Below are 20,818 nucleotides of genomic sequence, written 5' to 3'. Positions count from 1 at the left end.
GAACCCACGGGCTCAGGCAGTCCACTCACCTCAGCCTCCCAAAGGCATGGGATTACAGGCTGAGCCACCGAGTCTGGCTGCCTGGTAGTTCTTAAACCTCTCAAACCCAGTGCTCTCTTTTTATAATAAATATTTTGAAATACTCTCTTTAATAAAATGAAATTCACTGGTAATACAACTTTTCTTTCTTTTTTTAAATTTTAAAATTGTGGGGTACAGTTAAGGGTTAGGTTTACAGATATGTCAACTTTTCTACACATAATTTTAAAAATTATCTAGCTGTAAGATAAAAGATTTAATAGAAAATAATTCATGACAAAATAGCTTGACATGACAGCCACCTGAATAGACTACCATAAGGATATTTACACCTTAAATACCATGAGAGGCAAACACATCAGTATGGTGAGTAGTTTTTGGTAAAGATACAAATTAAACAAAGTACTGTTTTTTGCATGCTTTATTTGGTAGTTGCTTTTCTGAACATTTAGTGCATATTACAATTATGCAGAAAGACTTGGTGTTTATATGTAGAATAAAATTAGGCTCTGGACTTTGGTAATCATAAAATTTTTTAATCCAATTAACCATCCATATAGAAGTTTGAGAATGGAGACATTTCTTCTTTGTGCTGGACTTTCCAATGCTTTCCTGGCCTCTGCCCATTAAATGTCAGTAGCACTTTTTAATTGCTGTGACAACCAAAACAATTATATAGATGTACAAAATGTCCCCTAGATGCTTGTATTGTCCTCATTAAGAATGACTTGTAGTGATAACAAGAAGACATTTTTCCATTTTATCATTCATTCTTCCTTTTCTCTTGCTTATTATTCATTATTTTAGCACAGTATTCTTCACATACTGCAAGACTGTAAAAGTCTAAAAGACAAAGATTTGCTTGATTTACTTTTTCTTTAGACATTTCCTCTAATATGCCTTTTTTTTGAATAAGAGTCTCACTCTGTCGCCCAAGCTGGAGTGCAGTGGCACTCTCACCTACTGCAGGTTCAACCTGCTGGGCTCAGGCAATTCTTCTGCCTCAGCCTTCCAAGTAACTGGAACCGCAGGCACACAACACCACACTAATTTTTTGATTTATTGTAGAGACGAGGTCTTGCCAGGTTGCCCAGGCTGGTCTGGAACCTCTGGACTCAGGCAATCCTCTCGCCTCTGCCTTCCAAAGTGAGCCACCATGCCCTGCCTCATATGCCTTTAAATTTCTCATTTCCTCACCATTTTTTAATTTTGCTGTTTTCTTTTTCGTTTGTACATAGTAGATATTCAATAAGTCTTTGTTGAATGAAGGAATTGTAATTGTAGGCTTTTTCTTATTGCCACTTTTTGCTTTTGTTCCTGTTGAAAATGATGAGGCTAGTAGCGTTCATAAAGAAAAAGAAAATATTGAAAACAGAGCACAAACCTGTAAAGAGTGAAGGATTGGCTCAGTGCAGCGGTTTGATGGACCACTTACCATTAGTGAGTGGTAGGTAGAGCCCATCCTCTTGTTTTTGACTATGGCTTTATTTTTACAGATGGGAGCTTATAAGGGTTGAGTTATCCCATAGTTGCATCTCTCCAAGTGTTCAGCTGATGAACTTTTAAAGCAAAGTTACTACTCATTTGTAGCAGAATTTGCTGAAACTTAGCTTCTTCTAGTGGATCTTCTCTAAGTACTAGTATGAGGTACTTGTACTCTCAAACTTATTCAACTGTTGGTTCCCTAGTTTGAATTTACACAGCCAGTTACTAGGTCACTGCTAAATGTTTAGAGGCATTAGTGTACCTAGTTAAGAAAAGTTAGGTTGAAGAATGGAAATTTTGTACCTTAATCTTGTTGATTAGAACAAAAATTACCGTTATTTGGATTGCCAATATAGAGTGAAAACTATTTATAATGGTACATTTACTTTCTGTTTAATAATGTGAAAGGCAAATTGAGCAGATTAGCTTTCACTGCTAGTCTTGATTTGCATGTTTTAGGTTAAAAAGTGGTTGAAAGTATAGTAAACAAACAATCCCATTAAAAAGTGGACAAAGGACATGAATAGACATTTCTCAAAAGAAGACTGCATATGGCCAGCAAGTATGCTCAACATCACTAATCATCAGGAAAATGCAAATCAAAACCACAATGAGATATCTTTTACCCCATTTAGAATGGCTGTTATTAAAAAGACAAAAATAATAGATACTGGCGAGGATGTAGAGAAAAGGGAATTCTCATACACTGTTGGCAGGAATATAAATTAGTACAGCGACTATGGAAGACAGTATGGAGATTTCTCAAAAAGCTAAAAATAGAACTACCATACGATCTGGCAGTCCCACTGCTGGGTGTCTAGCCAAAGGAAAAAACCATCAGTATATCAAAGGGACACATCCCTTCCCATGTTTATTGTTGTACTATTCACAGTAGCAAAGACACCTAATGAACTTAAGTATCCATCAACGTATGAATGAATAAAGTGTGATATACGTATATATACACGTGTGTGTGATGTACATATATATACACACATACACGTATATACATACAATGAAATATTGTTTGGCCATAAAAATATGTTATGAAATATTGTTCGGCCATAAAAAATAGTTCTGTAATTTTTAGCAACATGAATGGAACTGAAGGTCACTATGTTAAGTGAAATAAGCCAGGCACAGAAAGGCAAAGATCATATACCCTCACTCATATGTGCCCTCTCTCATACATTGATCTTATGGAGGTAGAAAATAGAATGATAGATACCAGAGGCTGGGAAGGGCATGTAGAGGCAGGGTGGTTTGGATAGAGTATATTAATGGGTTCAGACATACAGTAAGATAGAAGGAATAAGTTTTGATATTCAGTAGCAGAGCAGGGTGTTCTTTCTGAAATCATCCATATAAAAATTAATATTGGGCCATGGGGTTAAAACTGTTGAAGAGACCTGATCCCCGAAAAGCTGCAGCTGTGGTTAGGATTTAACAAATTTGTTTATTAGTTTGCTTTCTCTCCAATAGAGGGCGATTGACTATGTTCCTTTACTTCCCTAAGTACTTTAATATAGTTATTAGAAGTATGATTTTATCACAGCATACACTTTGTTGGTGATTTCAGTGACATTTATTTGTTTGTTTGTTTGTTTATTTATTTATTGTCAGAGTCTCACTCTGTTACCCAGGCTGGAGTGCAGTAGCATGATCATGGCTATCACAGCCTTGACTTGCTGGGCTCAGGTGATCCTTCTGTCTCAGCCTTGCAAGTAGCTGTGCCGCCATGCCTGGCTAATTTTTTGATTTGTTGCAGAGATAGGGTCTTACCATTTTGCCCAGGTTGGTCTCGAACTCCTGGGCTCAGGCAATCCTTTTGCATTGGCCTTCCAAAGTGCCGGGATTATAGGTGAGCCACTGTGCCCTGCCATTTTTAGTGACTTTTAATCCCAGGTTATTTTTTTGTTTACACAATGCTTGGAATGTATAGCTTAGAATATATTTGCTGAGTAAATGAATGTTATGACTATATGAAAGAAGATTCTATCAGTCTGAACTAAAAGTAAGAAGATACATTTTTCTTCCAGATGATTGTGATACACATTAGATCTAAACACTTATACATTTGGATCATTTGCCATTTTATATTTATGCCCCTGGGTTGTTCTGCTTCTTGCTGCCTTTAACGTGAGCAAGCAAAAACACAACTAAATCTTTTCTGGCTATATTGTATTGTATGAGATGAATATTTTGTTTAATAATTCTAGTAGTTTAGTCTATTTTTTCCTTAGAAAATTTGGCTTCTTGTCCATCTGATCTAGCTTATATCAAGTAACACTTTGTCCCGTGACCTGATTTTCTGCCTTGGTACACAATGAGCTAAAGAAGGTTGGTTGATTATGCACTCCTGTTTGGAGTCTCTGATAATGTCAGTGTTCAGTCATGGCCTAGAATGAAGGAGCAAAATGATAAAGGTTGTGAATGTTACTATTCTTAGGGAGTGAGACCATAAATCAAGGCAGTTTTATTGGTCTGGGACTGAATCACAGCTCTTCAAACAGTATTTAAAATGTGTAGGTATCCTTGTATTAACACTAGAACTGTGACCTATTGCTTTCCTTTTTTGTAAACTGATTTTCTTATTAGTAGCCAGGAGAACAATTGCTTAAGACTTCTTGAGCTGAGAACTTATTTCTTTTTCTTTTTTTTGAGTCAGACTCTGTCACCCAGGCTAGAGTACATTGGCACGATCATGGCCACCACAACCTCGACCTGCTGGGTTCAGGTGAGCCTTTCAAGTAGATGGAACTACCAACTAATTTTTTGATTTATTGTAGAGATGAGGTCTTGCCACGTTGCCCAGGCGGGTCTCAAACCGCTGGGCTTAGGCAGTCCTCTTGTCTTGGTATCCTAAAGTGCTGGGATTACAGGCATGTGCCACTGCACCTGGCAAAGAACTAATTTCAAAATACTTCAAAAAACTGGAAACTTTTCTCTTCCTTTTAGTGAGTGAGAGAGACATCTTTATTTTTTTAAGTTTTTTTAGATTGGAAAATGCAATTTATTTAAAAAGGAAATTAGAGAGGGGAAAAGAGAGAGAGAGAGATTAATTCACTTCTCTAAGGTAGGGGAGGGAAGACATCTTTATTTTCCTGAAGGAGAGTTGGGGGAGACAAGTCACTTCAGTGAGGAAGTGACATTTGAACTCTAGACACAGGTCTTCTGAAAGACCTCAAAGGTAATGGTGGAACTGGGAACAGAGCTCAGAAGTTCTATGTTTTTGTTTTGAGGTTCACTTGATGTTTTTGAAAAGGGAGAGTATATGACCTGGCTTGAGAAGGGAACCAGATTCTAGAAAAGAACAGTCTTTGACCTAGATATGTGAAATTTTAAGGGTATAGTGGTTACTGGCCTAGGAACTGTGATGTGTCTTAAACATTTTGTGTTCTTAAACCTTCTAATTAGGTGTTTCTGAATTGTTTTACCAGATGATACTCAAAGAGAATATGAACAATAGAACGGTGACTAACTTAATATTGTGATCTTAGGTCTTGACTATCAGTCTAGACAGAAAATGGGCTTGTTGTATAAAGTTCAAGAATATGTAAATTTCACATTATTGGACTTGATATAAATAGATCCTGGCTTGTAGCTCCTTGTCCTGTCAAGATGTCACATATTGTGATAATTGATCCTTTGAAATATGGAAGACAAAAAAAATGCATTAAGACTATCCTTAGCCGGGCTCGGTGGCTCAGCCTGTAATCCCGTGCCTTTGGGAGGCTGAGGTGAGTGGATTGCCTGAGCCCGCGGGTTCGAGACCCGCCTGGGCAGCGAGACCTCATCTCTACAATAAATCAAAAAATCAGCTGGGCATGGTAGCGTATGCCTGTAATTCCGGCTACTTGGAAGGCTGAGGCGGAAGGATCGCCGGAGCCCAGCAGGTCGAGGCTGCGGTGGCCGGGAGCGGCCACTGTACTCCAGTCTGGGCAACAGAGTGAGACTCCAACTCAAAACCAAAAAACAAAAAACAAAAAACTATCCTTTTCCTTTCTTTCCTACATCTCAAGTGTTTTGTGTCCTTGTGTGTTGCTCTTTTAAGTGAGTAAGCATCAGTGATAAGCTATGCTTAGGGAGTTGTTCCTGATTCAGACTATTAATGATGAGAAATATTTCTGCTTGTGGGTATTTTTAGACGAAACAGGCAGTTGAACATCTGAAACAATTCATTCAAGTGTACCTGCTACTGAGTATCCTCATCAGAGTTGTATATAATAAATGTTTAGATTCTATGAGGAAAGCAGCTTGGTTTGGTGGAAACAGCTAGGTTCCTGTTTCCTGCGGCTCTGGATAAGTGATTTAGGTTTTTTGTTATGTTTTTCTTTTATAGATGGGATACAGAGATGGCTTACTGAATTCTGGGGCATAAGATTTTGTGACTGTGCAGGCTTTATATGTTAGAAATATTTTGGGGAAAGATTGGGTGTAAAGACTTGATGTATTATTATTATTATTATAGTACAGAGAGATTTCCATAGTGCCAGACATTTGATGGGCTCTTAATTCATCGTTATCCTTGATTTGTTCTCTACCCCCATTTCCCCATCTTAACACATACGTAACCCTTAAGCTTAAAATTCAGAACTCTATTTGAATATGTCAGGATGATACTGAGGCCAAGGCCTGGGTATGGAGAGAAGTGTGGTGGTAGAGAAAGATGAAAGGAATGGAAATGCGGTAGTTTTCTGAGACCAAACTTTGTTCTGAAATCAGACTATGAGAGTATGTAAGCGACAAGGGTACAATTTTTTTACTTTGACAATTAGAGAATGAAGAACTTGTAAAGTTCTCTGGGGCAACCCCTTTAGGTCCCCTTCCACTCTGGGAGCTTTTCTGTCCTCTCAGTAAACCCTGCTCTGGCCACTGCACTCCAGTCTGGGCGACAGAGTGAGACTCCAACTCAAAAAAAAAAAAAAAAGTTCTCTATGTCCTGTAATACTGATTGTTGGAACATTAGTTCAGGGCTGGGAGATTTGTTTTATATTTAGCTGCTTTTGTCAAGAATAATTAACAGCATTTTAAAAACTTGTGGCTTCTTTGTAATCAAAGTAGAATTACTTAGAAAGATTTGATGGCTGCTTGTAAATGGAAGTATTTGCCACTTCCAAGTGACACGAAAATCATGGAGCACTTCTACAGTTTGGATTATACCTCTGAAGTGTCCTGTTCTGTACAGAAGCTTTGGTGGCTGACAACCTGGTTCCAAGAACCATGACTGCGATCACGAAGAGAGGACTTGTACACTTACCTAAATCAGTTTGATTCTTGTCTCAGAGTCTTTTGTCTTCCTAATTGTGAAATCTGCCTTTTGAAATTACCATTTCTCCACCACAACTCCAGACATTAATTTGGAAGTTCATTGTCAATATAGGTGACCTTTTAATTTAAAGACCTTCATCCCTACTCTATCTAAACCATCTACTCTCATAACCATTTCCCGGACCTTGTGATCATCCAGAATAGTTCTACCACCAAATTATCAGGTCTGCTGTTTCTGTGATCTGGCCACACTATCTCAAGTTTTCAAATCTTTCTTTTTGTTTTTTCTGTGTTGGAGTTTCACCGTCGCCCAGGCTGGAGTACAGTGGCATGCTCACAGTCAATGCAGCCTTGGCCTGCTGGTCTCAGGCAATCCTTCCACCTCAGCCTTCCAAGTAGCTGTAACTATAGGCATATGCCATCACGCCAAGGTAATTTTTTGATTTATTGTAGAGATGAGGTCTCACCAGATTGCCCAGGCTGGTCTCAAACTCAGGGCTCAGGCAGTCCCCTCGCCTCCTCCTCCCAAATTGCTGGGATTACAGGCGTGAGCCACCACACCCGGCTTTCAGATCTTTTAGTCCTTTATTTCCACCCTGTCCATTCTCTGACCTGTGCCTGATTTGGGTTCTTTGTTTCCTCCTAGTTGTAAGGTGGGTGGCAAGTAATTTCATGTTCATTTATTCTGCAGATATTTGTTGAACACCTGTCTACTTGAGGCATATAATGGTAAACAAAATTAATGGGAACCCTACCATTAGGAAACTTAGAGCTTACTGAATGGAGATAGACATTAACGAAGGATAAACAAATATATAATTATAAATTGTGATAAGAACTTTAAAAGAATGATCAGGTTGCCCTAGAAAAAAATAATAAGAGGAAATCACTTTAGAGTGGATGATAAAATAAAGCCTTTCTGAAGTGATATTAAAAGAAGATCTAAAGAATTAGAAGCTCCTTGCCATGCAGAAAGTTAGGGGAATAATGTTCTAGTTATAGGAACCTTCAAGGCAGTGATGAGCTTGATGAGTTAGAAGAAATAAAAGAAGGCCACTGTGACTAGAAGGCACTGAAGGAGGGAGATAGTAGCCTAAAATGGGATTGTCATGTTGAGCAGAGGCCAGCCTTGTAAGTCATGTTAAAGAGTTAGAGTTTATCCTAAATGTTTTGGGAATTGTTTTAAGCTGGAGAATGACAATATCTGTTTTATGTTTTAAAGAAGATGGTTCTTCGATATGCAGAACAGATTGGAAAGGGTAAAAGAGAAACAGGACATGACGGAAGAGGAAAGGTTTTCATTGCTCAGAGACAGTGCTGGTTTGGGTTAAGGTAGTGGCAGTGGAGCAAAAAGTATGTAGATTTGTTTGTTTGTTTGTTTGTTTGTTTGTTTGAGTTGGAGTCTCACTCTGTCGCCCAGACTGGAGTGCAGTGGCCGCTCCCGGCCACCGCAGCCTCGACTTGCTGGGTTCCAGCAATCCTTCTGCCTCAGCCTTCCCCAAGTAGCTGGTACTACAGGCACGCGCTACCATGCCTGGCTAATTTTTTTTAAATTTATTATAGAGATGAGGTCTCCCCAAGTTGCCCAGGCGGGTCTCGAACCCGCGGGCTCAGGCATTCCACTCACCTCAGCCTCCCAAAGGCGCAAGATTACAGGCTGAGCCACCAAGCCCGGCTTTAGATTGAGTTTGGGGTACCAGAGTTTGATGGTAGGATGTGAAAGAGAGAGGTGTCAGGAATGACTTCCAGGTTTCCAGTATGAGCAAACTAGTATGTCACCCAAGGGTGGGGTGTGTGTATGTAAGAGAAAATGCATGTGAGAAAGCATACATAACAGTACAAGTGAATCTGGAATTCAGAAGTGACTTAGGATGGAGAGATACATTTAGAAGTAAGCATATGCATATAAGGATATTTAAAGCAATGGGAATGAGGAAGAGGGAGAGGGAAGAAAGAGGAGGGCCCAGCACTGTGATTCTGATGAATTCCATTTTGTGGTTGACTCTTTTTAAAAAATTTTTTTAGACATGAGTCTTCTAAAATCAATCTCACTTGCACTCAGATAAACTTTCATAATGGGATTTGTGAAAGGGATGGAGTTATAGCTTCCCAGGAGGGTGGGGGATGAAGGAGTAGAGGGAAGGACTCAGAGATTTATATAGTCTCCAGTTTATTTCTGGAGTGATTACAGTATGCCCATTGTGAATGTGTTTCATCCTTCATGGGTGAAATGGAGGAAAAAGGTTAAAAGTTTCTGATACACAGGGTCTAAAGTTCATGGTAATCCAAAGTTTTCCACGGTCTAGTCCCTGTCTTGTATATCCACACGTATATACCATTCCCCTCTAAACTCCATGAATGCTGTGTTCTATAATCATGGTCCTAAACTTGTAATTTCCTTTTTTCATTGAACAGACAAGATAATATTTTTAGGTTTTTGTTTCAAACACGGCCTTCTTTGTTTCTCCCAGGCAAACTTTGGTGTTTGTTTTTGGTTCCAGTGTTCATTGATTATAGCAATCATTTTATTAGATTTACTGCTTCTTGGTTTGACTCTCTCCTCATAAAACAAATCATCTTGACATGAGGGGTTGGTCTTTTTTTTTTTAACTTTTAATTTTAAAGATGTGGGGTACAATTCAGGGTTAGGTATACAAATGTTCATTATGCAGGTACCCTGTTGATGAGGTGCTTTTTTCCTTTATATCCCTTTAAAGAAAGTATTTGAGTGTTTAAGTTACCATCCTGTCTTTGTTTGAGCAGCCAAATAGCAGCATATGTCCTCTTCGAATAAAACAAAGCTTAGGGTTCAGAAAGTATTATAGGGGGCAAGAAAATAGTTGAAAATGCTTTTTCCAGATATATTTTAAATAGGCAGTTAAAAATATACTTTTTAAAATTTTGATAAAGCAGTCTGTAAATTATATTCTTTCTTATCCCCAAAGTTTGATATTACTTAAAAGTTTTATTCTGAAGGAAATAGAAACTGATTTAATGAAATTGTTTTGGTAATTTGAATTGTCATTTCTGTAGAATATTTGAGAATATTAAGTTTTATTTGGAATTGTTGGTGATCAGAAAATAAATTAGAATGCCTCATTGTAATTTCCTGGTCTACGCATTGATTTATGCTGTTACTTTATAGTGCTTCTATGTACATAGTAAAAATAATAACATTTTCTATATCCATCAGTATTATAATATTTTACTGGTTTAAGATGCATAATGGATCTTTCTCGTTAGATTTGAAGAGGAAATTCGGTGATGAATTTATTCCAGTTAAAAAAGAAATCAAAATTTAAGAAAAGGAAGGAAAAAAATTTGGTACTTCCCCTTTCAGCTCTCAGTGGGAACCACTTAGGTAGCTATGAAGCCATTCTGTAAATATCTTATGGAATTCTATATTTGCCAGAGTATAATAGAAAACTCTATCCTGGAGTCAGCTAGTACATACAGTGCTTCAGAGCGTCAGTCTGTATACTGCATGTTATTCTGAGACTACGTACGTCGCTTAGCTTTCTACTGAAAAAACTTTATTTATTTCTTCCTTTCTTTTGTAGGAATATATTTGTCCCAGATGTGAATCAGGCTTTATTGAAGAAGTGACAGATGATTCCAGGTATTGTACAAGCTTATGAATAAATCAGGAATTCTGTTATCAAAACTATTTTCTTTCAGTATCGACCGAGGAAATTGAAAGGAATTTGTTTTATTAAACAAAGCTCATGGGGGTTCTCTCTGCAGATAGAGAATGCAAGAGAGGGAGAAGGGAAGGGATATGCACAACTGAGCACACACAAAAGAGGGCAGAAGAAAGGGAGAGTGAAGGGAAAGGAAGGTGGGAAAATTTGGAAAGTGATGTGACAGTGGGTATGATGAGATCTGTTGCTCCTGATTGTGTGTGACATTCCTTGGAAACTTCTATACCCAAATCAGAGTAAATCTGGTAAACTTTCATTTATTTTCTGAGACTTTGGGGTTTGTCTTAGGTTATTAGTTAGTTTTTAGTGACTACTCTGTTGTCTGAAGGTAAATTGCTACTTGGTGGACTAGGGAGTGACTTCTGACAAAGATTCCTAAAAAGGTAAACGGGCTTTTCTAGCTAGGGAAGTTGAGTTGTTATTCTGCTTTGGGGAAGCCTTGGGTTCCTTGTTCTTATGAAGATTATTACTGTCAAACCTATGCCATCTTGCCATTGTAATATTAATATTTGGGTTTATAATGCTTGAAATTTGTTCTCATTGACCTTAGTGAAGGTATACAACTGATGAAAAGGGGAAATATTTCTGAAAGTGACAATATTATATATTCCTTTTTGGTTGTAACTATAAAATCTTAATAAATTGTAGAATAGCATTGATAGAGTGACCTTTTAAAGGCTAAATTCAATAGCACATTTGTTCTTTGGGGACTATCTGGTTAAACATTGGTTGGACAATTGAAGAAGTACCAACTAGTTAAAAGGAATCTATCTGAAGCTTTTGAATCTTGGAGTAACTCTGGGGATTTTAATGGCAGTAGGTAATTCCTTTACTTGTTGCTGTTGGCAGACTCTAAATTGAAGTTCCCTTCCACAACCAGGAAAACCTACACATTTTACAGTATGTACTATTAGTTTTACTTTACTAATGATTGGTGATTATATGTGTAAATGAGCTGGAGCTTCTGGGGCAATATGTGGCATGGGATCTAGTTTGATACAAACACTTAAATGTTGATGTAGTAATATTGACTTTATATAACATAATACCAACATTAAACCTGGAATATGAGCATGACAGCAAAATTAGCTATAATGTTTGAATGGCATGCTAACTTGGGATAACTTTTTATTTGTGCTGTTGTAATTGCATCAAATACTTGTTTCAGCCACATACTCTGCATGTGCTCAATAAAGGATATATTGGTTGTGGGGGAACAATTAATGGGCTTATTTTTTCTTAAGTGTTCTTAAATAGTAATCCTGGTTTCTTCAGTACCTACAAAGTGTAGTTATAAATGAGGATGTTTAACTGCAGGATGAATATTTGTCTAGCAAGGAACGATGAATTCTGTGGATCCTGTTCTTTACTTAATTGTTTTATTTGTGCCTTTGTACGTCAAAGGTTTTCCTAGGTGCTATTGGTAGCAACTACTCACATACAAAGATTGTGTATTTTGAAAGAGATCAGTGATTTTTCTGTGTGTTTTTTTAGATCAGTGTTTTTAAATAAGTGAAAAATCTTTTGAATCAGTGTCTTAGAGGCAGCATGATATTTCCTTCTATAATGTTCATAAACGTTTGCCAATTTGAATACTTAGCAATTGTACTGGTAAGTAGGTGGTAAAAACTGGTAAGAGGAAGTCCTTGCATATAAATATTGGCTAATGGACCCCATCTGCTACTAAAAATACATTTAGAAGGGCACCTTGTAAGTTTTCTTAAGCTTTGTAACATTTCTCAGAGCAATATGGTTGTTTTTATTATTCTTTCTTTATGATTAGCTCTTTTTAAAAATATAAAGGAATTTTTTTTTATATTTTAGTGAGAGAGCAGGATTTATTGAGAGGACAGAAACGCTCCCACAGTGGGAGGGGACCTGAAGGGGTTACCCCTAAAATACAAAGGAATTTTAAGGAAAGGGAAATGCTGAGGGAATTTTAGGGAGAGCAGAACCTGAAAAGATAGAGTTGATGGTTTCAGTTATAAAGGATAATTGCATCTCTGAAACCATGTAGTAAAGGCAGGAAGGAAGAGCTGTGAAAGTCTGTCTTGGCCTTAACAATAAAACAGACACATAGCTACTCAACTTTGTTTTTTATGGTATGTGGTAGTTCAGTAGCTGTTTATTTAGCTTAGATATACAGGTACTTTGGGGCTTACTGCTATACTTTTGAAGTGGTTTTTACAAAAGCATTTTTCTGAAACAAATATGGGTATTAAGTGGATTTACAAACAGAGTAAGACTTGAGAATGATTACATAAAGAATGGCATTAGCTTTGCTTTTTTACTTTTGGCTTTAGACTAACCAGGGTGTGTTTGTTTCCTCAATGCTGGGATTGGTATTGTAATCCTGAAAATGAAGAATATTTGTTGTAGTTTGTGAACTTTATATCATTGGAGTATGTGTTTATATGTATGTTTGTGTCCTTATTTGTATCTCTTGAAGTAAAAGTGATATCCAGCAGTTCTTGTGATTCTTTCTATCTCTCTGGCTCCAAAGTGTTAGCCAGTTTCCTCTCTTCTTTGCAGACTTCATGGGGACAATGGGATTTAATATTTCTTCCCACTCTTCAGGGTCTTTGGGACCAGCTACTTGTTTTATCATTTATACATTTGATAGTAATTCAGTGGCTCTTATTTTTGAGTTATCAGTATAGGATATGGCATTGCAGAGTTTTTAAAGATGATTGCTGTGTAATGTCCAACACATAATAAACACTGTACATTTATTTGAGGCATTCATAAAGTACAGTCTTTGCCCTTTGAATATATATTTATGAAAGAGGGAGCCGGGCTCCGTGGCTCAGCCTGTAATCCCGTGCTTTGGGAGGCTGAGGTGAGTGGATTGCCCAAACCTGGGCTCGAGACCTGCCTGGGCTCGAGACCTGCCTGGGCTTGAGACCCGCCTGGGCAACTTGGCGAGACCTCATCTCTACAATAAACAAAAAACTAGCTGGGCGTGGTAGCGTGCGCCTGTAGTTCCAGCTACCTGAAGGCTGAGGTGGAAGGATCGCCAGAACCCAGCAGGTTGAGGCTGTGGTGGCCGTGAATGGCCATTGCACTCCAGTCTGAGCGACAGAGTGAGACTCCAACTCAAAAAAAAAAAAAAAAGGGAGGGAAAGAGACGGAAACAGATGAGGCAAGTCCTAGATATTGATAATACAAGGTAGTATTTAGAATCAAAGTTACAGTTTAGAGGGATGTGGAGGAGTATCATTTTCTTGGTGAGTTCAGAAAAGACTTAATAAGGAAGGTAGCAGTTGAGAGATGGGTTCCTAAGGGTGGGTAGGATAATCAAAGAATAGGATAAACTATCAGAAGAAGAGATATTTATTGAACCCCTTTACAATGTGCTAAATGTAGTATTAGGCCCCTTATATTACTACATTAATTATTCCCAAGAAATATTAACTATTGTAGCCCAAATGTTGTGTTCATCTGGTGGTTGAATAGTTTTTTTAGTGAAACATTTTGTTTTCTTAGCCTTTTTGAATATAAATCTTTGTTTTTCTTCTTTTGCTAGGCCAAATTTGAATTGCTTTGTTGGCTGTAGGTCCTTCTTACTTCTCTGCGGTATCTCCTTCCCCGATTTTTCACTTGATTTAACCTTGATTCACTTGAAAACCACTTGATTTGTGGTTTATGGATACTTTTTCAAAGATTAATCTATATGTCAGTATCTTCATGATTTCTTTTATAGGTGTTGTGTTGGGATGAGATATTTTTCTTCATTGGGTTTTTGTTCTCATTGTGCCATTCTATATTTAGCCTCTGGGAGGGGAACTTGTTTCTGGGAATAGAATCACCACTCATTCCTTTTTCCCTTTAGTTTTTTAGGTGGTGGCAGCAGCAGGATAGACAATAGCACATCAACACATTTTGCAGAGGTAAGTTTTTCTTTGACTGTAGGGATTTCTTTAGGAAGTGGGTAGGTGTTAAAGTCATGACAGATATTCAATTCCCAGTGCAGCAAAACATCAGAGTTCAACTGAATGTACAGTATAAGAAATATGTGGACCAGAGTAGCTCTTGGAAAGATTTGTGTTTTCAGTAGTGGAGTCTTGGGCATATTGTTGTTAATAAATGATTAGGAAAAAGTAATGGTCTCAAGCTGTACTCTTTTAAACCTAGTAATGTTTTAAATTCTGTTGTGTATATGGTGTGAGAATAAAAAGCTTGTTTTGTTTTTGAAAATAACAGTGTTGCAGACTCTGTTTTAGTGGCAAGACAACCAGGTAAAGGGCAGGCCAGAATCAATTGTTATCTAAGTCATAATGAAGTAGTTTTCAGCCTTGCATAGAGGTAGTGGTTTCTGGAGTTTACCTCCAGTCAATATAGTTGTTTGGTATAGATTAAGGATAAAAAATTTCCTTGCCTTTCCCATCCTAAAATGGGACCTGTAGTTAATTTGTATGTCTTCTTATAATATAACATCCATATTTTGGGGGAAAAACAAAAATCTTAACTATAATTTTGAAAACAGGGCATTAGTCTTCATCCTTGAATATCATTTTATGTTAAATTCAGAGTAATTTTGTTTTTTTTTCTTTCTTTTTTTTTTTTTTTTTTGAGTTGGAGTCTTACTCTGTCGCCCAGGCTGGAGTGCAGTGGCATGCTCATGGCCACTGTAGCCTTGACCCGTTGGATTTAGGCAATCCCGCCACATCAGCCCTACAAGTAGCCGGAACTACAGGCATGTGCTATCACACCTGGCTAATTTTTTATTCATTGTAGAGACGAGGTCTTGCCAGATTTCCTGGCTGGTCTGGAACCCACAGGCTCAGGCAGTCCACTTGCCTCAGCCTCCCAAAGTACTGGAATTACAGGCTGCACCATTGAGCCTGGCCTAATTTTCTGTTTTTACTATACCCACTGACCTAAAGTCTCTTCTTTAGTGGTTGTTCTTTAGTTGTCGTTTTTAAAACCATTTTTTAAATGTGTAATTTGTTGGTGTTAACACTTTGTTTTTATCATTTAGGGACTATAGCCCAACAGGTATAAACCAGCTCATCCTACAAAAAACAGAAAGTTGATAGACACTAAAAGGAAAAAAAAGTTAAATTTCATAATCAAAATTTCTTTGTGTTTTAGGAGCACATTAGTCTTTTCTAGAGATAGCTGAGTGCCTAGAGAACTAGCAAAATGTCTTCTATTTTGTGTGTAAATTGAAACTGTATTAGCAGTTTATTTGAAAAGTGATATTTAATAAGAAGTTCATAAAGTCTTAGGCTTCTTTTTTCCCTGTAAATTATCTTTTTTCCCTGTAAATTATCTGTAACCTTCCAAATCTGATATTGTTAGATACATAGTCGAGAAACTATGAATGTTTGGGTAATAGTCCTGTTCTGTTAAGGGTGGTTTTTTGACATAGTCTCTGGTTCTTCTAATATCCAGTATTAACTGGATATTAGAACTGCCTTGGTAGATGAATTAAGAAGAGTGTGATTCCAGACAGATCATGTTTTGAGGTCCCATTTTTATTTTCTCATTTTGATGGATTGAAAAACATTATTTAAGATTTATTCTGCATTCCAGGAGCAGAAGCCTTTATGATTTCAGTATTTTTTTCCCTTGTGTGTGCTATTCCTGATAACACAGATTGTCATTTACTGAGTTTGCATATGCAAAAAAAACTTCATTTGATTTTTCTTAAGTGTTAGTTCTCTTTTAGGTAATGAAAATAGATTGGTCTGTCAGTTTTATAGGTATGACTCACCAGGAGGAAGATGTATTGAGTACGAAGAAAAATAAATGTATGTAGTCAGTTTCCTAACTTTAGTAATGTTAAATCTGACACTGAAGCCATGAGCTATCCTCCAGGTGTTAAACTAATTTTGCTGAGTCATAGCTTGTGACTTTGTGTTCTTTAGCAGTGACAGGATTTGTAGCAAGGGCACAATTACGCATTTTCCCTCTGTAGGATTTCCTTATCATCGTGCCTTGATATTTCCATTTTCTCCTTTTTAAGTGATGCTTTGCATTTTAAAATTGTAAGAAAAATATGTCTTTATAATATTATAGAAGTTGTCGGGGGGAAAAATCAAACTCCTGGGCTCATGTGTTCTTCCTGCTTCAGCTTCCCATATAACTGAGATTATAGGTACGCACTACCTGTTGCCTGGTTGAAAGTATATATATTGAGTGTTGCACTCTGCTAGAAGTAGGGGCAGGAAGCAAATGTCATGGTTGCCTTGCCAGCAAGGAATTTATAGCCTAGTTGGGGAGCAAGTATAAGCACATATAAAATACATAAGAAAACAAGGAAGAGTGTACAGAGAATATAATAAACTTATTGTGGGTATATATAATAAATAAAGGAGAAGGAAGAGATCAAGTGGACCACAGTCTTTAGGAAAAGAGGCCAGATTGCCTGAGCGCAAATCCTGAGTCTCACTTACTGGCTGTATAACCTGGGCAAAATTACTTAGAATTTCTCAGTGTCTCTCTTTCCTTGTTTGTAAATTGGGGAAAATAATAAAAATATGCATTTCATAGGGATATTGTGAGAATTAATAGTTATACATGATAAACATGTAGACCCTAATGTGCCTGCCAAACAGTGAATGCTAAAGAAATTTTAGCCATTATTAAGACTTTATAGGGAAGGTAAAACTTGCACTGAAGTCTTAAAGAGTAGGTGGAATTTATATAAGCAAAGATGTGAAAAAAATTATCTTAAAATAGTATTCATAAGCTATAAGTTTTCATATCCATGTCCCTGAAGAAAAAACTTAGAAATAAAATTATGTATAGAAACTAAAGTTATTTTTTTCCTACTTTAGTTGGTAATTTCAGCAAAGGCTTATGTTCAGTTTTGTTCTATTTTTCTTTATCTAGAGCTCCTTGTACAATTAAAAGGTTATTTTCTATAACTAGCATTTACTAATAGCTGAATTTTTTTAATTTTAAATTTTTCCTAAAGACAGGGTCTTACTATATTGTCCAGGCTGGTCTCAAACTCCTAGGCTTAAGTTATTCTTCCACATTAGCCTCCAAAAGTGCTAGGATTACAAGGATGAGCCACTGCATCTGGCCTAGTAACTGAATTTTTAAAATATTGGATATATTAGACTTACTCCAATAAAAGTTCTGACAAAATCAGTATTGATCTTTTTTTTTTTTTTTTTTTAAGTAGGGTGGGTTGGGGAGATTAAGAGAGTGAATGGGATGGAAAGAAGATAGTGGAAGGGTTGCCAGCTAAATTAAAGATAGGGGAAGGGTTGTCAGCTAAATTGGAGCAATGTCTGAATAATGTGTGAGGATCAGTGGAGACTGAATCTAAAAATGTAGCTAACAGCTTGTAGAGAGAGAGGAAGGACATTGCTGTACTGAGGTTCCCAGTGATAACCCAGGAAAGTGAGCCCATAGCTACCTGAGGGTTTCATTGATTACTTGAAAGCTTCTGCCTATGATCTGGTGCCAGGGAGACATCTGATCTTAGAGTCTCCGCTTACCTGGATGGATCGCTTCAGTGAAAGAGTGGCGGCTTGTGGCTGCTGCCTTTGATTAGCAGAAAATAAGACAGATATCTTCCTGGAAGAAAAAGCACCCAGGTATGCACAGGAGATCAGGGAGCTCTCAGCTGTCTGATTTATATTTATTTATTTATTTAAGTACAATTTGTTTTTGTTACATAAGCAACATTATAATGGCAGTTTTAAAAATTTTAAAAAGCCAGGCTCGGTGGCTCAGCCTGTAATCCCGCGCCTTGGGAGGCTGAGGTGAGTGGCTTGCCTGAGCCTGCGGGTTCAAGATCCGCCTGGGCAACTTGGTGAGACCTCATCTCTACAATAAATCAAAAAATAGCCGGGCGTAGTAGCGCGCGCCTGTAGTTCCAGCTACTTGGAAGGCTGAGGCGGAAGGATCGCTGGAGCCCAGCAGGTCGAGGCTGCGGTGGCTGGGAGCGGAGCGGCCACTGCACTCCAGTCTGGGTGACAGAGTGAGACTCCAACTCAAAAAAAAAAAAAATTAAAAAATATCTTGAGTTTTACCCTCTATGAGCTCCCTTTCTCCATACATTTCCTTTCAGACTTTGTCCTGAGGCATAGATACTTAACTTTAATATTTTTAATAAATGAAAATCTTGGCTGGGCTTGGTGACCCAGCCTGTAATCCCAGCACTTTCGGAGTCTGAGGCGAGTGGACTGCCTGAACCCATGGGTTTGAGACCAGCTCGGGCAACTTGGTGATACCTCGTCTCTACAATAAATTGAAAGTTAGCCAGGTGCGGTAGCGCACGCCTGTAGTTCTGGCTACTTGGAAGACTGAGGCGGAAGGATTGCCAGAGCCCAGCACGTCGATGCTGGGGTGACTGTGAGTGTGCCACTGCACTCCAGCTTGGGCTAAGGAGTGAGACTCCAACTCAAGAAAAAAAAAATTAGACATGGTAGCGGGTGCCAGTAGTTCGGCTACTTGGAAGACTGAGGTGGAAGGATCGCCGGATCCCAGCAAGTAGATGCTGGGGTGGCTGTGAGCATGTCACTGCACTCCAGCCTGGGCAAGGGAGTGAGACTCCAACTCAAAAAAAAAAAAAAAGAAAATCTCACCAGGCACGGTGGCTCACACCTGTAATCCCAGCACCTTGGGAGGCAGAGGTGAGAGGATTGCCTGAGCCCAGGAGTTTGAGACCAGCCTGGGCAACATGGTGAGAACTCATCTCTACAATAAAATAAAATAAAAAATAAAATAAAAATCTCGTATTTATTCATTATTTTATTATAACTTTATTTATTTTTGCATTTTACTTCCCATTTATCATATGCATGCCACGTAACTGTTGTCAGTTGCAATCAGAGTATACCATATTGTATTTCTGCTTTTAAAAATGTAGCATTTTAAGCTGGGCTCGGTGGCTCAGCCTGTAATCCCACGCCTTTGGGAGGCTGAGGTGAGTGGATTGCCTGAGCCCGCGGGTTCGAGACCCGCCTGGGCAGCGAGACCTCATCTCTTCAATAAATAAATAAATAAAAAATCAGCCGGGTGTGGTAGCACATGCCTGTAATTCCAGCTACTTGAAAGGCTGAGGCAGAAGGATCGCCGGAGCCCAGCGGCGAGGCTGCGGTGGCTGGGAGCAGCCACTGCACTCCAGTCTGGGCGACCGAGTGAGACTCCAACTCAAAAAAATAAAAAAATAATAATAAAAATAAAAATGTAGCATTTTGTCATAATCCTTTTATTTTATGACTTTATATTCTTTAATGTCTACACTAGATTTATTAAACTATTATCCGGTTTTAGACATGTCTAATTATATGTGATGGTTCATCATTGCTCATACTTCTTCCCTCTACCTCTGAGTCTAGACTATATTGAGAATTAAAACATAGAAACCAAGCAGATGAAAATAAAAATTTAATTTTTATTCAACTGAATTGGAGAACACAGTTGAACTGTGGACACCCTAAGTTTATACAGGATACTTTACCTGAGAATTAGAGGCTGCAGTAGAACCTTTTCTTTTACATTCATGGCAGCTTACTAATACATGATGAACTCCACTCATTGGAGAAATGTGAATCAGTAGAGAGTAGGCACTTGCTGCTCACCAATCAGACACATCATTTCTCTGGTAGGGAGGAGTAATGAGGAATGAATGAAAAGGTCAGAAGTGGAGATGGGAGAGGAAAATCTGATTCTTCCCTCTTAACCTTTGGGTCTAATACTTCAAACCTGTAGTTAGCAGGGTTCTGGGGAGCAGTGAGACACCAAAAGCATGACCCATAAAATAACAAATAGATCTTCATGAAAATAAAAATCTTCTGCTATTCTTCATGAGAATGAGCAAGGTGAGTTAGCAGAAAATATTTGAGAATCACTTATCTGCTAAAGGACATGTATTCAAACTATATAAAGAATTCTTAAACTGGAATAACAAGAAAACTACCTAATTCTTAAAAATGGCAGAAGATTTGAACAGTCTGCCTCACCAAAGAATGTGTACAGACAGTAAAGAAGTATGCCAAGAGATACTCAACATCATTAGTCATTAAGGAAATACAAATCAAAACCATAATGAAATACCACTGTACATCTATCAGAATGGTTAAAATTTAGAAGACTAACCATACTTAATGTTAGTGACACTGTAGAGCAACCGAAACTGGAATGTAAAAATGGTACAACCTTTTCAGAAAACAGTTTAGCTGTTTTTTAATAAAATAAAAATACATCTAAATAATTCGGCCACTCCTACTTATAAGTATTTACCCAAGAGAGAAAAAGGCATAAATCTGTACATGTACATATATCCACATATGTTCATACTGCAATAACTTTATTTGTAATAGTCAGAAGTTAGAAACAATCCAAATGTCCATCAG

The 20,818-nt window shown here is 37.9% G+C and overlaps 1 protein-coding gene across 1 annotated transcript in view; it reads left to right on the top strand.

Annotated features, from left to right (window-relative positions):
* Positions 1–20,818, top strand: part of RNF115 (ring finger protein 115) — a 60,605-nt gene that overhangs the window by 9,075 nt on the left and 30,712 nt on the right. The window contains exons 2-3 of the mRNA XM_008066019.2: positions 10,356–10,414; positions 14,329–14,386. Coding sequence (XP_008064210.1) covers positions 10,356–10,414; positions 14,329–14,386 — 117 coding nt within the window. The remainder of the gene's footprint in view (positions 1–10,355; positions 10,415–14,328; positions 14,387–20,818) is intronic.

Source organism: Carlito syrichta, unplaced genomic scaffold (assembly GCF_000164805.1).
Source record: "Carlito syrichta isolate Samal-C Ts95f unplaced genomic scaffold, Tarsius_syrichta-2.0.1 Scaffold308835, whole genome shotgun sequence".
Lineage (NCBI taxonomy): Eukaryota > Metazoa > Chordata > Mammalia > Primates > Tarsiidae > Carlito > Carlito syrichta.
Note: the sequence above shows the minus strand (reverse complement) of the source record. Positions and strands in the feature narration are given on the sequence as shown.